This window comes from Morone saxatilis, unplaced genomic scaffold, assembly GCF_004916995.1.
Source record: "Morone saxatilis isolate NCDOM2014 unplaced genomic scaffold, NCSU_SB_2.0 Contig5, whole genome shotgun sequence".
In the NCBI taxonomy this organism is placed as follows: domain Eukaryota; kingdom Metazoa; phylum Chordata; class Actinopteri; family Moronidae; genus Morone; species Morone saxatilis.
The window spans coordinates 19,950,440-19,965,219 of NW_023340095.1; the positions used below are offsets into that span (position 1 = coordinate 19,950,440).

General features: G+C 42.4%; 1 protein-coding gene across 1 annotated transcript in view; it reads left to right on the forward strand.

The window, feature by feature from the left end:
- plekhm3 (pleckstrin homology domain containing, family M, member 3) overlaps positions 1 to 14,780 on the forward strand; it is a gene marked incomplete in the record, with an annotated part of 36,936 nt that overhangs the window by 1,537 nt on the left and 20,619 nt on the right. The window contains 3 exon segments of the mRNA XM_035676381.1: positions 723 to 809; positions 1,008 to 2,085; positions 7,922 to 9,031. Of these exon segments, the coding sequence (XP_035532274.1) occupies positions 1,563 to 2,085; positions 7,922 to 9,031 (1,633 nt within the window).

The following is a 14,780-nucleotide window of genomic DNA, read 5'->3' on the forward strand; positions in this document are numbered from 1 at the left end:
GCAAACTGTATTGCTAACAGTATGTCATCCAGGGATTCGTGCATTTAATCTTATTTTCATTTTGTTATCTCAATTAAATTGCTTTGTTTGTAATATATTGAAATTAAATTTAATTGCGAATTAGGTAGAAAGTGACTTTTAAGTAGAAGTAGATTTGAAAAGTCAATATTTTTGATTGAAATTGTGAAAATGGCAAACAACTGAGCATATCAGCAGTTTCAGTGTAATGTCGCTACTGTTTACCAGCACTAAATGTCCTGGGCCATTGCAGTAGTGGAATGTATGGGCTTACTTGTGTAATTGTAATGCATATAAGTTAATAAATGCCCACATAGAATCCATAAGGAGCATTAAAATCACAGTGATATCTATGACAATATGAATCTCCAACAAACAATAATAAAGGATCAATTGTAAATATTCAATGTATTGAATTGCCAGACTGGAAATTGAGTTGCAGTGATGTAATGGTCTTTAAATAATTCATATATGGAGGAAAAGTAAAAGAGGCTGAGCTGTGGAGGAGAAGAAAATCAATGAGGACGAGAGAGCATAAATGAGAAAGACAGAGGTATAGAGAGAGAGAGAAAGAGGGGTGGAGAGAATGAGAAGAGACAGGCGTTTAGGCAGATGGATGGGAACCCCACCCAGGCCTGCTTCCTCTCTGCCTGCTCAGTGCAGTGATAAGCAGCTGAGCAGGAAGTCGACTACTCTTTCATCAGGACGTGAGGGTAGAAGATCGGTTGTATTTGCTGACGAGGAATTTGTGAAGCTCCGGTCTCAGTGTGTGATGAAGATGCTGTAGGTGGGTAGGTCGATTGATGCTTAAGGTTGTTAAACTAGAAGGCTTTAGTCCAACTTTTCTCTTGGCATAGCCACTATTTAAATTTTAAGAGAGCGTTGGTTTTATGTAAGAACTAATGACAGTATTCTTGCTGTCAGCTGTATTTCCATTTTTTGTGTTTTTTCGGCATGCTTCCTCTTTACTATTTCCTGTTTCTCTCTAGCCTTTGTAACAGTGACGCCGCAAACATCTGATGACCTCACAGCCATCTGACGAGCCAAAAGAACGCAAATAATAAAGTGGAGGGTTGATTTTGACTTCCCATCTGACAGACTCTGTCTCCAGCCCCTGAACATTTCAGTCGGAGCTGAGGGATTACTTGCCCAGAGTGTGTATCTGGCTAAGTAATGTAGTTTGCCACCCAAATTGGCTCGATTTGGGGAGTGTAAGTTTAGCTCTGGCATAAAGCTGTATTAGCTTTCCCCCGAGAGGGAGTTGACGTCCCCTCCAGAGCTAGAGGCGCATCATCGAAAAGGAAGACCATAACCTTGAATGAAGGGCCTGACTTGGTGGAGGAGAACAGGCTTCTGACTTGCTGCAGGCTGCTCGGATCTTCCTCACCCCTTTCCAGCTTTCCAACGTACCTGAAAGACCTGCATTTGACCAGCTGACAGCTAGTCCGGTTTGTTGGACATGTGGATGCTGCTAACGCGGTTTTTGCAGCCATTTTGGAAAATCATCTAGTTGTGAGACTTGTAGCTGAGGGGAAGGCCCAGCCATGGAGGGTCTTGAGCAACTTGACATAGTGGGTGATATCAGCCCAGCTCTTGAGGCCACCGAGGACTTTATCCACTGCATGGATGGGATACAAGGCCAAGGTCCGAGCCAAGCTCAGACAGGGACCCTCCAGCCTTCCAGGCAGCCCAAGCAGCTGCAGGAGGTCTCTAGCGCCGCACTGGGGAAGTTGAGCTCCAGCGGCGTGTGGAGCCTGCTGGCTGGAGAGCAGCCAGAGGTGGGGCCTCTAGGCCTGGCCTGGGCTGACAACTTCAGCGTGTTGGGACTGGGGATGGGCCTGAGACATGGCAAGAGAAGCCGAGCTCGCTCCACCAACGACCTGGCAGCCCATACCAAGGAGTGCACCAACAACACCGCCAACTCCTCGTCCAACCCCGCTTTCAAGAAGGGACACAGCCGGTCCAGGTCAGACGTCAACTACCGGCCATCTGCATACACTGACAACGGACTGCCCACTGTGGACTGCAACACTCTGAAGAACATGATCCTCAACCACCAGCAAGAGGGTGAGTTCACATACATGGTGATCATTCAAATCTTTCAGGTCTATGATAGAGCTGAAAAGATTAGTTGATTAATCAATTATTGACAGTCTTTGGGTTTTGGACAGTTAATTAAACAAAACAAAAATGATTGATTTATGATATTGGGTTATATAACTAAAACTGGCTTGACTTGACGAAACAAGCAATTTGGAGACGTCCACTGAGCTGTGGGAGTGATAATCTGAATTTTAGGCCTTAAAAAGCCCTCAGTATTATTTTAAATTCCATTAACCTACATTGTATTGAGGTAGTGGCCGAAGTCTCAGCGACAGATGTATCAAAACCTTGAGAAATTAAGCCCAAACTACTCTCAGTAGTACTATCATTAAAGCTGAGTGGGAAAATATCTGTTTTCTAATCTAGGTGACCCTTTAATCGCATTACATTTGCCTAATTGGGCATTTGTGGCATGAAGAGCCATCGTTGCTTTGTCTCATTAAAGATGATGCCACGTCCTCTGGTGACCAACTCATTAAACCTGAAGTAATTCTTAGCCAACAGGCCGGTCACTGTCAGAAACATGCACACCTCCTCCTCCTGTACTCTGATCGACTGTCCATTCACTGGAAAGCTTCCTCAGCCTTTGAGAGGCTTTCGGAGGACAGAAGTCCTGGACTATTTGTTCTGCAGATCGGGGCGTACGCTGTACTTATGTTGAAGCATCCTCAGAGAAAGCAATAATGATAGAAGATGATGATAACTTGAAATGACACAGCTGTGCTATGACAGTCAGTATTCAGGCAGACAGCCCAACACACACACACTCACACCATTTGTTTGTGTGTTTTGGCCATCTGAAGGCCTAAGGAGATCCTAAGGGATCCTGAGGGATAATAGCCCGTAATCCTGTCAGCAAATGGACTCAAATGAGGCGAGAGAAGAGGCAACCCAATTACCCGCCCCCTGATACTGGCAGGATTATTTAGTATTAGCATATGTGTGAAAAGGCATCAGGCTATTTAGTTTGGCTCGATGTGTATTGAAAGGACAGAAGTAGGAAGAGAAGGAAGGTAATAAGCAGAAGGCAGAATGATTTAGCTCGGCCTCACTATGTCTCTTCATTCACATTGAAAAAAAAGTTGCCTGTTCCATTAGTGACAGCTGGGGATGTTTAGATGGTAAATGGAAATGATCATCATTGTTATATACACAATATGCATGTATATATGGGACCAAACAGGCTGTATCTGTAGCTTTTATTAAAGCTCTTCTATGTTTTCTAACACCTCCAACTGAATGGTAAAGGCTGCATTCATCTGTTTGTGTATTAACATACTTGTATATGATAGGTGTAGTTTTGGGTGCACCTTTTGTTGCAAGCATTCCTCAATCATTTAAAATTCATAGATCCATGCAAGAAAATAGCTTTTGTTGGCAGCTTTTAATGTTAAAATATGCACCTGTTAATGAAAATGTAAAGAGTGTAATGACAAGCTTGTGAAAGGGTTAAAACAAGTTGGATTTAAGGATTTAAGCTTTAGTTTTTTAGGATTTTAGCTTAGGACTAGTCCTCTGAATGACGAGACACTAAAACCCCCCACAGTATTGTCATAAGTCATTTATGCAACAGAAATGCCAAATATTAGCTGGTTCTGGCTTCCGAAATATAAGCATCTGCTGCTTTTCTCCGTTTTATTGCAAATTGAATGTCTTTGTGTTTTGGACTTGGAAAACCAATTTGAAGATATCAGCTAAGTCAGTAATTGGGGCTTTTTCCCTGTTTTCTGATATTTTAAAGTCGAAACGATGAATACTGGTAGATTAATTGGAAACAATCATTACACGTGGCCCCAATTTTAAGTAAAAAGAAAATGTGATTGTTTTTTAAAGAAAAAATAGTAAGCCACGGGTATTAAATATGACAAAGTAGTCGGTTTCTTCTTTTGAAATGTAAGGTTGCATCTTCATCATACTTTGCGCTGCCTAGAGCCCCAATCTGCTTCTGTTCATTTTCATTTGCATCTTTCTGCTGACTCTGTATGTACGCTCATGCTTCCTCTATGTTTCAATTCCTGCACGCACTGTTATACGAAACACACGTCCTTTCCACTTAAACTCTGGCCTTACTCAACGTGGGGATTTACCATTAGTCCCAGATGACACACACACACACACACACACACAAATGCAGCTTTAGATATTGACGTTAATGTGTAAGGTCTAACTTACGGAAAAAAATACACATGTTAGTATACAGGTCCTGTGATAGGCTGGCGACCTGTTCAGTATGTACCCCTACTGTACTTTTCACCCAGTGCATGCTGGGATATCTTTCTGAATGGGATAAGCGCTGCAGTGTAGAGTGGACGGTGTACCTGTGTGTGGCCGCAGGGGCTTTTCATTTGCAGTGAATGTGTACTTTGGTATGCAGGAAACCTTGGGAGTCTGTTAGATTGCAAAGCAGCACGTAGTATTATGATTGGCTACCTAATCAGTGGGAGAGGTTGCTTGTTTAAGTCTGAAGCGGAGGCTTGCGTCTTGTGTGACTTGAGGGCAGCGGCATTGGATGGTGAGAAAAGTGTTAATTGCGGTTGAAGGCTTGCATGTGTATATAACTGGAGGGTTGATGTCAAAACCTACCAGGTGGAGATGAAGGATAATTGAACAGAGCAGTTTTTCCTCACCACAATGCCTAATTCTCATCTCTACCCTCCCAAGCGTGAAGACTGCCAATCAGCCAGACTTGATTCCGGCTAAATGTATTTGCATAATTCATTTGTTCCTTTTGTAAGGTTTGTTAACATGCAAAGTTCGAGACCTGGAGTGACACCGTGTCTACTGCTGTTTTTATAAGATTGATGAGGCACTTGACTCACCGCCATCTATTTAACAGGCGCTGTGAAGGATTTAGCTTTTCCTTTTTCTTCCTTGAGTGATTTAGCACGTTAAAGAAACAAAATGCCAATTAGACTGGCCCTGGGGGGGTTTACAATTAAATCAGTTTGTGGGATTGGTTTAGGGAATGGGAATAGGTGATTGTTGTTATTTTTAAGTAAAGCTGCCTATCCATTAGAAGACGCCTAGATATTTAAGTTAAAACTGCGCTAAATTAGTCTGAAAAGCTGTCAGGTGACAGTACCAAATTAGTCTGTTTGCAGACAGCTCATAGAATCGACCACAGCCCTCAGTCTTTGCTGCGCCGTCTTAAGTCCCAAAGATTCATCTGTTTGTCACCAGTTTCATACTCTAGCTTGTAGTTTTTGCTCTGTGCAGCAGGTGCATCTCTCTCTTCCTCTTTTTATTGGAGGTTGGGTTGAGATTGAACTAAAAAAGGAACCTTTGTCCAGTGTTTGGTTTCTTTGGGTGGTGACGTGAAACGCTCGGTGCGTAAACCGCTGAAATGTGGCTAAAGGTCCCAAATATTCCTTCGCAGGTCACTGGCATGTGGTAAAGATTGTTTTTCGAAATGATTCGGATACCTGATAAGCTGAGTCATTGCTCCACCTCGAGTTTGACCTTTGTATGCACTCTTTGAAATGCCTACACAGGTCTGCAGGTGTATGGACTTCAACAAAGCATTTATGGCTGCAGCTGATTTAAGGTTTAAATAAGAATTGTTAATACTATTAATGCTCTTCTCTTTTCGCTCTGATTGTGATGCTCAGTTTGAAAAGTATCATTACAGTATTATTATTATTATCATTACAACCAATATATCTCTTGCACATATATTGGTATAGGCAAATATGATGGTGGATATTCAGTGAAGTTACTGAAATATCTTTTCATCAGCATATCAGAAAATGTGTTTAGGTATTTGCCCCAAAAATCCTGTACCTGTCAGGCTTTAAGCATTATCATTAGTTATACTTTCACCTTTTAGGTAAAAGGTATAGAGCTATTACGTGCATTTTGGGTAAAAGGGGAAGTTTTACCAGTGTATTAAACGTTTTGTTCAATAGGATAGATTTGCTGTTGGTTGGCATCCGACCAATATGTTTTTTAGGCATTTTTCTAGCAGGGCAGTGAATGCAGCATAGCTCATAATAAAGACTGGCCCAGTTTTATGTCCCTAGCAGAGGTCATGTCTGTTGTCTACCTGAGTCTGAACCCTCCTTAATCAAGGAGAAAACACACCATAATCACAAGAGGACAGAGAGGAAAGGAGGGAAAAACCGACCCCCTGAGCAGCAGAGAGTGAAACAACAGAGAGAAAAGGCCAAAATAGAGAGAGATGGTTCCGACAGTCTTAAGATTAGGAAAGTGGGACAGTTTGCCTAGTGGCCTCTTTAACAATACTCTTTCTTCCTGCCTTGGTGACAAGAGAGGTTCTCAGAGGAGCACCTCTGAACACCCACTCACCATTATCTCTTAACAAAATACAAATGCTCCTCAAGCCTCCGATAAGCTAACTTGTGTAGGAAACTTGCCCATCTAGATGAAAGTTTCTGACATTAATAAGAATTGTAGGGTTCAGGCGAACTGGGAGAAAAAGAGGCATAAAGGCTGAAATATATTTGTACGTTGGCTCTACGTTGAGCCTACACAAGTTACCTGCACAGTTATGAGCATTTATACTCATGCAGTGGTGTGTCTGCGTTCCTTTGCAAATAGCTCCACCAAAACGCTAGTTGGTGGTGGGGTTTCCATTCCAGTGTGTTGAGTGTCGACTGAAACTGAAACTCTCCCTTGTCTCTCCTCAATCTGTCTTGTGTTTTCTTGTCTGCCTGTGAAACGAAAGGACGAGGGGATACAAGAGGACAGACGAGCACGTTATGCAGCAGTGGTCTGTCTGTGTCGCTGCAGGCTCGGGTACATTTCTGGAGAGGTGCATGACGTAGGGTTTGAGGCTGCACCTTACCAACTACATTTGGTTCAATGCGAAAGTAATGTCTATCACCGCCTCTCACCAGCAAACTTCAACCAATCAGATCAATAACATATAACGTAGGCAAACTCCATCTGAAGAAGAGTGAAAACATCTTTTCCATCAAGAAAAAACTTTAAGTTTTCATAAGATCTTTGCTCTTATTTCAATGTAGAAATACTCTCCAGTCATGATATAACTAAGCAGCATCCATGCTAACCTCAATGGGAGCCAACATTGTTGGTTTTTGAATGAACAGTCACTCTTCCCACACATTGTCACACATGCCTAGCATTAAACCACTCCTGTAGCTCAAGCTGTACCTGCCAGTAGTTTTTTTTTTTTTTTACAGGACTCTGATTGGTCCGGTACCACTGTTGTTCGGACACAGTTGTACAGCTAGAAGCCTGGCAAGATTGATTATTCATGATCTTGCTAAGGTCAAGGACTGTCAGCCTCCTGAATTTTTCTTCGAAAACAAGTGCATCTCCTACACCGATTGAAATTCTTAAGTAGCTTATTAAGTACATTTTCATGTAGATTAAAATAACAATTACTGTTAAAGTGAAATATTATTATTATGCTTATTCCATATTTTTGTCAAATAGAAAACATCAGAAGGACTGCACTAAAATATTAGAAGTATATAGCAATTAGCAATCACTGAAACATCCAAGAACTGCAGCTGCCAAGGATTAAGCTGTCAAGTGTTTTTTGAATGGAGTACTCCTTTAAAGCTTATAACTGATCTTTGTATTTGCTACAGTCACATGGATCCAGTGACAAGGTATCAATATCAGCATGGTCAAAACAGGCAAATATTTAAGACATAAGACATTGACCCGTTGTGCCTACAGAAGATCAGATGACCTGTACCAATGGGAATGTTTTTATTCAGAATAAAACAGCTTGTTGTCTCTTGAACACACACATTATTCCTCTGTGTCTCATTTCTCCCTATTTCCCCCCTTACTCTGTATCTCTGTCCAGCTGATAAAAGCAGCAGTGGCAGCGTAGTGAAGCAGGGTCAGATGGAGCAGCGCGAGGGGCCCCGAGGCCGCTGGACACCCTGCCATGTCGAGCTGACACCCTGTGAGCTCCGTCTGTACACTCTGGACAGCAGCGCCAACCGCCAGCTGGGCACCGCCTACTCCCTGTCACACTGCCAGAGCGTCATTTTCCCAGCTCCATGCAGCCAGCCCGGCCAGATCACTCAACCCGCCGATCAACGCACGCTCCAGGCTTTGTTCTTCAACAGCACACGTCTCCAGCTGAGGGCGGCCAGCCAATGGGAGGCCATGGAGTGGAGACGGCTGATGTGGGAGAAGGTGCAGGCAGCCAGACCTGTGAGGCAGGAGAACCGCCAGCGTAAGAACGGAGCAGAAAACCAACAGGTCGCAAAGTTCCCTGCACCCATGTCACCTTCCTCGTCGCCATCTCCATCTGGGCTCGACACTAGGCCTGATGGGGACAGCGACACCCCCACCTCGGCGGAGGCATCGCTCTCTCTCCAGCCGAATTCTGGCATCCTGAGCAGACCCACTACCTTGCCTCTGTTTACCCAACGGTGCCAGGACGTCCTCAAAGCTGGTCTGCTCCACCAGCTGATGGATCAGAACAACTGGCGGGCCTTCACCTTCGTCCTGACCAGATCCAGTCTCCGGGCCTTCCCCACCGAGGGCCGTGGGTCCGTGTCCCAGCCTGCCCTCCAGTACTCCCTCGCCTCCTGCTTGGCCGTGCAGCATGACCAGGAGCCGGAGAACGGAGAGACATGGACAGATAGAAGGGACTGCTTCCAGGTAGTTTTCCCCAAAGATGTGCTCAGACTTCGGGCAGACGATCAACTCAAGGCGCAGGAATGGGTGGAGGCCCTGCGGGATGCTGTCGGGGCGCAGAAGCCTGCCCAAGAAGATGGTGGGGGATCGGGAGAAGGTGCTCCAGGCCTCCAAGTAGTGCTGTTGAGATCAAAACCATCCAGGGAGAGGAGACAGCGGGAGGCCCAGAGAGCCAAGCGGCAGTCAGTCACCACCAGTTTCCTCAGTATTCTCACCTGTCTTGCTGTGGAAAAGGGGCTCACTGCTCAGAGCTTCAGGTGTGCAGGTAAATGACCTTCACACTCACACACACACACACACACAGGCTCAGAAGAAAAGAAGATGACATGGCAGTTAGAGTAAATATTAGCCATGATTTTCTCTATTTTGCATGTTTCTTTTAGCTTAATTAGTTTGTGTGTACATTGGTCACATTTCACAAATTTACCCACTTAGGTTAGAAATTTCCGCATGGCATCCCAAATCTCAAGACCTAACTGGCCAAAACAGTATATTGAAGGTGGGTTTCTTTGTTTGAGTCCGAAACAGATTTCAATTATACCCTCAAACCCTGCTGGCATGCTTTCACTCTTCTCCTGATACATGGTCCTGTTGTGTAGCACCTTCATAGAGAAAGTATGACTTTACTGCCATAAGATTAGACCCTGTAGCTTAGGGGTTAAGCTATGGCGCGCATATCCCCAGTTCAAGTCTGTTTCCTTCAGACTGAATGTATTTATAGATAGTACACAAAAGGTATCAATGCAGGACAGACTTATTGGATAAAACTAAATCTGAAGCTGTGTTCCAAATCCACTCCACTGTTCATACTATAAATCCTACACTTTATACTAATCTTTATTTGGCAGATAGCATACACAAAATTAATGCACACTACTGTTTTGTACTATAAAGAAATTAAACACAACGTCCACCAAAGGACATCAAACTTCACTGCCCACAATTAGTTTCTAAAATTTTGTTCATTGTTGTGCTGCTACTTTTTAATTCAAATTCTTGCTTTAATAATAGTTTTCTCTGCTTTATGTTAGAAAACCAATTACAAATATTCACCCTGATCCTTCAGACATTTTTAAAAGCATAAAAGATACTCTGCTTTGAATAATAATTTATATGATGTGGTTTTTCTACCAAAAAAGCTCTGTTACTTTGTTAAGAGATCTGTAAATTATCTCAACTCATTCTCCATAATCTATTAACTCATTAATTATGAATATGCAAATCTTTTTCATTGCAAAGATTACTACTGGACACAAAATGTCTTCTTTCTCAATGGAAAGTCCATGTATGTGAACTAGAGGCTTCATATTTCCACACTGAACCACGATTGGCATCCAAATGAGTTGTGATATTACAAAATCCTGCTTGTACATGTTAATTTTAGATTTAAATGAAGCACAGAGAAACTTGCTCCCTTCAACAGGTAAATGTGAAAACAACCTTCTATAATCAAGGACTGATTTTGATTCTGTTTTATTCAATATGAAGCTAAAAACAGTTGAAATGTATGAAGGATGCTTTCTCTTTGAACACCTTTTGCTGTCAGTCAGCGATTTTGGGTGTTTCTTAGTATTTAGTCCGTACCCTTTTTCACATCCTGAACCATTACAGCCTCTCTCCCTCCTTTATTGCTGCTCCTGTTAGTCTCCATACCAGGCCCTTGGACAGCCCCATAAATGGCAGGCGGTGCTTTTACTCTCCCTGGGTGTGAAACGTGGGCTTCCTCTCTCTCTCGTAGGAGGGCTTTGAATAATCACCGCTCACCTCCCTTTTTATTTGTAACAACTGGCTTATTAATGCAGGGCTGTTTGAAAGGCCAGCTGAAACAGGAACAAGGACAGAGGCCGACTGGGGGCAACTGATGATAATTGGTAGGCTTAAAGCACCGGAGGAGAGGAAAAATGGATGAATGAATGAATGAGAACGAATGAAAGCCGCCTGGGGATGCTACAGTGGTCAGGCTTGATCGTAGTTGTTTGATTGAAGGGTTTCTGGGTAGAGCTGGATGGGAGGGACAGCTGGATACGTCCATTTTCTATACAGAGCACACCTCTGCTCACTCAGTCCGTTTATTTCCCTACTTTACCTCCCTTTCTTTCTTTATCCTTTCACCAGTTCATTCAGACTCACAGCCTCTCCCTCTTTTTGTCTCCCTTTCTCCCTCTGTTCGCCCCTCATTTATTTGACTGTATCCCTTCTTAGTCTCCTGCAGTGTTACTCAGCAGATTCTGAAAAAAAAACTCTTACACACCGTTTAAATTCAAGGCCATAAAATTGCATTTAAGTCCACAAGTTATAGCTCGAGTTCTTGTGTTTTTATAGGTTCATCGTTTTCACTTCCATGTTTTTTTGAGCTGGGAAATTGGTTTAAATTTCACTCTCACCAGCTTTAAAATAAAAGCCTAAAATGTAACTGTAGACAACGTATCTCCAGCTTTACTGTTTTTCTGCCCGCTGTTCTCCCCTGGCTCTCACCCCTCCTTGGTAGCATGCCAAGCTCCTTTTTATCTAAATGCGGCCTCTTGTATTACACTTCAATTATTCTGTGCTAAACAAATAAACATGGCCTTTAAGGTGCACTGTCAGAGGAAGAACTAGTCAAGGGGAGTGTAGTGAGAGGATTGAAAGAAGAGTAAGACTGATACTTGGTCTTTTTCTTATGCCAGGATTCAAGTGAATCCAACTGGAACTGAATTAAAGAATGGAGAATGTAAGGTTGTGTATATCCCAGAGTTGTTGTTGTTGTGGTTTTGGTCTTTTCATGGAATTTGTTGAAAATACCAAAAATCCAATAATGCCAGCCTCATTTTTAATTCCTTTTTTTTTTTTTTTTTCCGTAAATCCATCAGCCCCATCAAGCCCCATAAGCTTAATTCATCAAATTCATCCTCTGTTGTTTACCGGATCATTCATATATGAAGCCACTAATCTAAACAAGATCTCTTGATGTTCAGTGTGCTACTTTAGTGTCCACTGATCCTTCTTTGAACTTGTTTCAAGTCTGCCCTTTGCATATGCATGCTACGTTCATCCATACATATCGAGTGATTGGTTATTTAACATCAAAATGTAAAATGTATTCAACTAATCACAAATGGGAATTGGTGCATTTTTGATTTCTTTTGAAGGAAACGGTTAGTGTTCGTTTGAAGACCGTGACTCCCCATCACCCCTCATCACACACACACACACACCCACACTGTGCAGAGTGTGTCCTCGGGTTTGGTGACCCCTGTTGTTGCACGGGAGCACATTCTCAGGCCCCCGACAGACCATGTGAATCTGTTGGACAGGGGGGCTTCGGGTGAAGTGGGAATCGGTAGATATGAGGGAATCGAGGAAGTAGGAGGTGGGCTCACATCAAAAGATAGACAGTGTCTCTCTCTCTCTGTCTTTCTCTCTAACTCTAACACACGCACACACATTCACTGTCTAACTCACAGTACTCTCAGTTTGTGCACATTTTCATTGGAGTGTTTGGTCTGTGTGAATGAGACACATCAAAGCTCAGGCTTCTCTCGTCTTTTCAGTTTTAATTCACACACATGTACATAACACACACCCGCGCGCACACACTGTTGTCCTCTCAGAGGTGTGGTGGTTTAAAACCAGCGGCGGGCAGATGAAAGCGGGAGCCCCTTTTTGCCCTGATGTCATCTCTCTCTCCCTTTCTGTGTCTCTGTGTCTCTCTATCTCTCTCTCTCTCTCTCTCTCTCCACCGTACACTCACCCTGGGCAGGTCAAAGTGACCTCTCTCACTACAGAGAGCTGCAGTACAATCGGTAGACCTTTGAGCTGCGTTTGAATTCCCATTCATCTTTCCCTCTGTCCCTCTTTCTCTCTGTCCCAGAAAGACCCATAAAAGATCAGAGACAAGTAGAGAAAGCAGTTGTTAGTGTGTGCTGATAAAGGAGGAAGTAGTTAGCAGCAGAAAGTATTAATAGTTCTTAATTTTAGAAAGTAGCATTCATGAGGGTTGCAGTAGTTGTGTTTTGGTTGAAAATGGAAAAAAGTAGTGTTCGTCAGTTCTAAAAATGGAGAAAATAGCAGTTCAGTGTTGGTTGTAGTTGGTGACATGTGACTGTAATCGACTGTAAGTAATAATAACAGTAATGCTAATAAAAGCAATAGTTACACATCAGGTATGGTGGCTTATATCTTATACAAATATTTATTGTGGCCTTTTGTTTGTATTGTTTAAGTTATTATTATTTTGGAACTAAACAGATTATTTTTTACTGACAATCTATCAGTTATTTACTTTAAACATTCTTATGTATATTTACAGATACTTTATTTACTGTCTTACTTATATATTTTATCTACCTACTTAAATATACTTTGTTTACTTACAAACATATATACTTACACCTGTACAGTCTAATGCAGTTTTTTGGTGCTTTTGAAGTCTTAAAATGTTCCCTCTGCTCAATGAGTTCCTGCAGGGTTGTCTCCGTTTTGAGGTTGTTTTGTTGCTTCTTGAGGTTTTGGTCAGGATCAGGTCACCATAAGATTTATATGCTTGGTGTTATTTTATTCTTTGTCTTCTTCCACAGTCCCACATGCATTATCTGTTGAGGTTTACTGCTTGTTTTACTGTGCAGAGCACGTTATAGGCTGCCTCAGCTGTGGTAGAAGTACATTTGCCTGTGTGTGTGTGTGTGTGTGTGTTGGTGGGTGTGTTCTCTTCGAGTCATGATATAGAATTTGAGGTTAAAGTTAAAGGTTGTTATTTAGTTTGCGGATGTTTTCAAGCTACATACGTATGTGTCTTTGTTCCTCTGGTCCCAACAGCAGCAGACCAAAATCGAGGCCACAGTTGGCCAGAAAGCCGGCCCGGTGGTCAGCTCTTTCCTCGAAGTGACACAGTGTTTCTCTGACTGTTGACCATCCCCTTTGCCTGCTGGCTCTCAACCAGTGGACTGTGGTTTTTTTGAAAGAGCATCCACCCCAACAACAGCATGAGCTCACTGCTGTAATTAGCTGAAATCAGAGTTAGACATATGTATTCGATCATGGGTTCTTCAGAAAGATAAGACTTTTGTTGTTGTGTTTTTCAAGCTTATCCACAAGCAATTATTTCATTTAAAGGAGAAACAAATTTTCATTCTTTAAACTTGGAAAGTGGTGAGTTTGTAAAGTTTAGCCCTATTCTTAAAGAAAATATTTAAAGCCACTTAACTCCACGTCCCTCTGAAAAAGCTCCAGACAACCCTTTCCTAAACAAAGGAAGAGTGAGTAGAGCCCATACAGCGGCATAGCTTCACAAAATTCACAATATGATGTGCAGGATGAGGTTCATGTGACTGACGGGTTGCTGGGTTAGCACCACTGAAAAACTTTTACACTGTAAGTAATGTTAGACTTGTTAGCAAGGCTACCGATAAGTCTTCACCTGTCACTCACGACCCTCGCCTTACTGTACCATTACCTTAAGTATCACACATACAGTAGCTCCCCTTGATCTGTGATGCACTGTGTTTATTGACGAGAAGTCTGTCAGCCCCACTTACATAATTTGCATAATGAGATTGCGGGAAAATCTACATAAAGGTACCTCTTATCGACAGTGACAGTGTCAACATCAGCGGGACAACAGGGTTGAACAATCAATTGGCTTCTTTTTGCTGGTGGATAAACTATGTAATGAAGTAATGTGACTCCAGGCGATTTATTGGTCGGGGTCTGTATTGGTCAGAACATTAGATCTTAACCAATGAAGGGCCAAAAGTATGTACTGTTGTGGTTTTGGACTTCCTGTCGGACAAGTCAAGCAATTTAAAGACGCCAGCATTTTTCACTTGGGCCGCCATTTTATTTACTAAAAGATTAATCATTAGTCTAAAGTTAAATTAAAGTTTAAAGGATCAGTGTGTAACATTTGGGAGGATCTATTGACAGAAATTAAATATAATATTTTCATTGGTGTATAATCACCTGAAAATAAGAATTGTTTTGTTTTTGTTACCTTAGAATGAGACGTTTTTATTCTTCCTTGGAGTCAGCCATGTTGA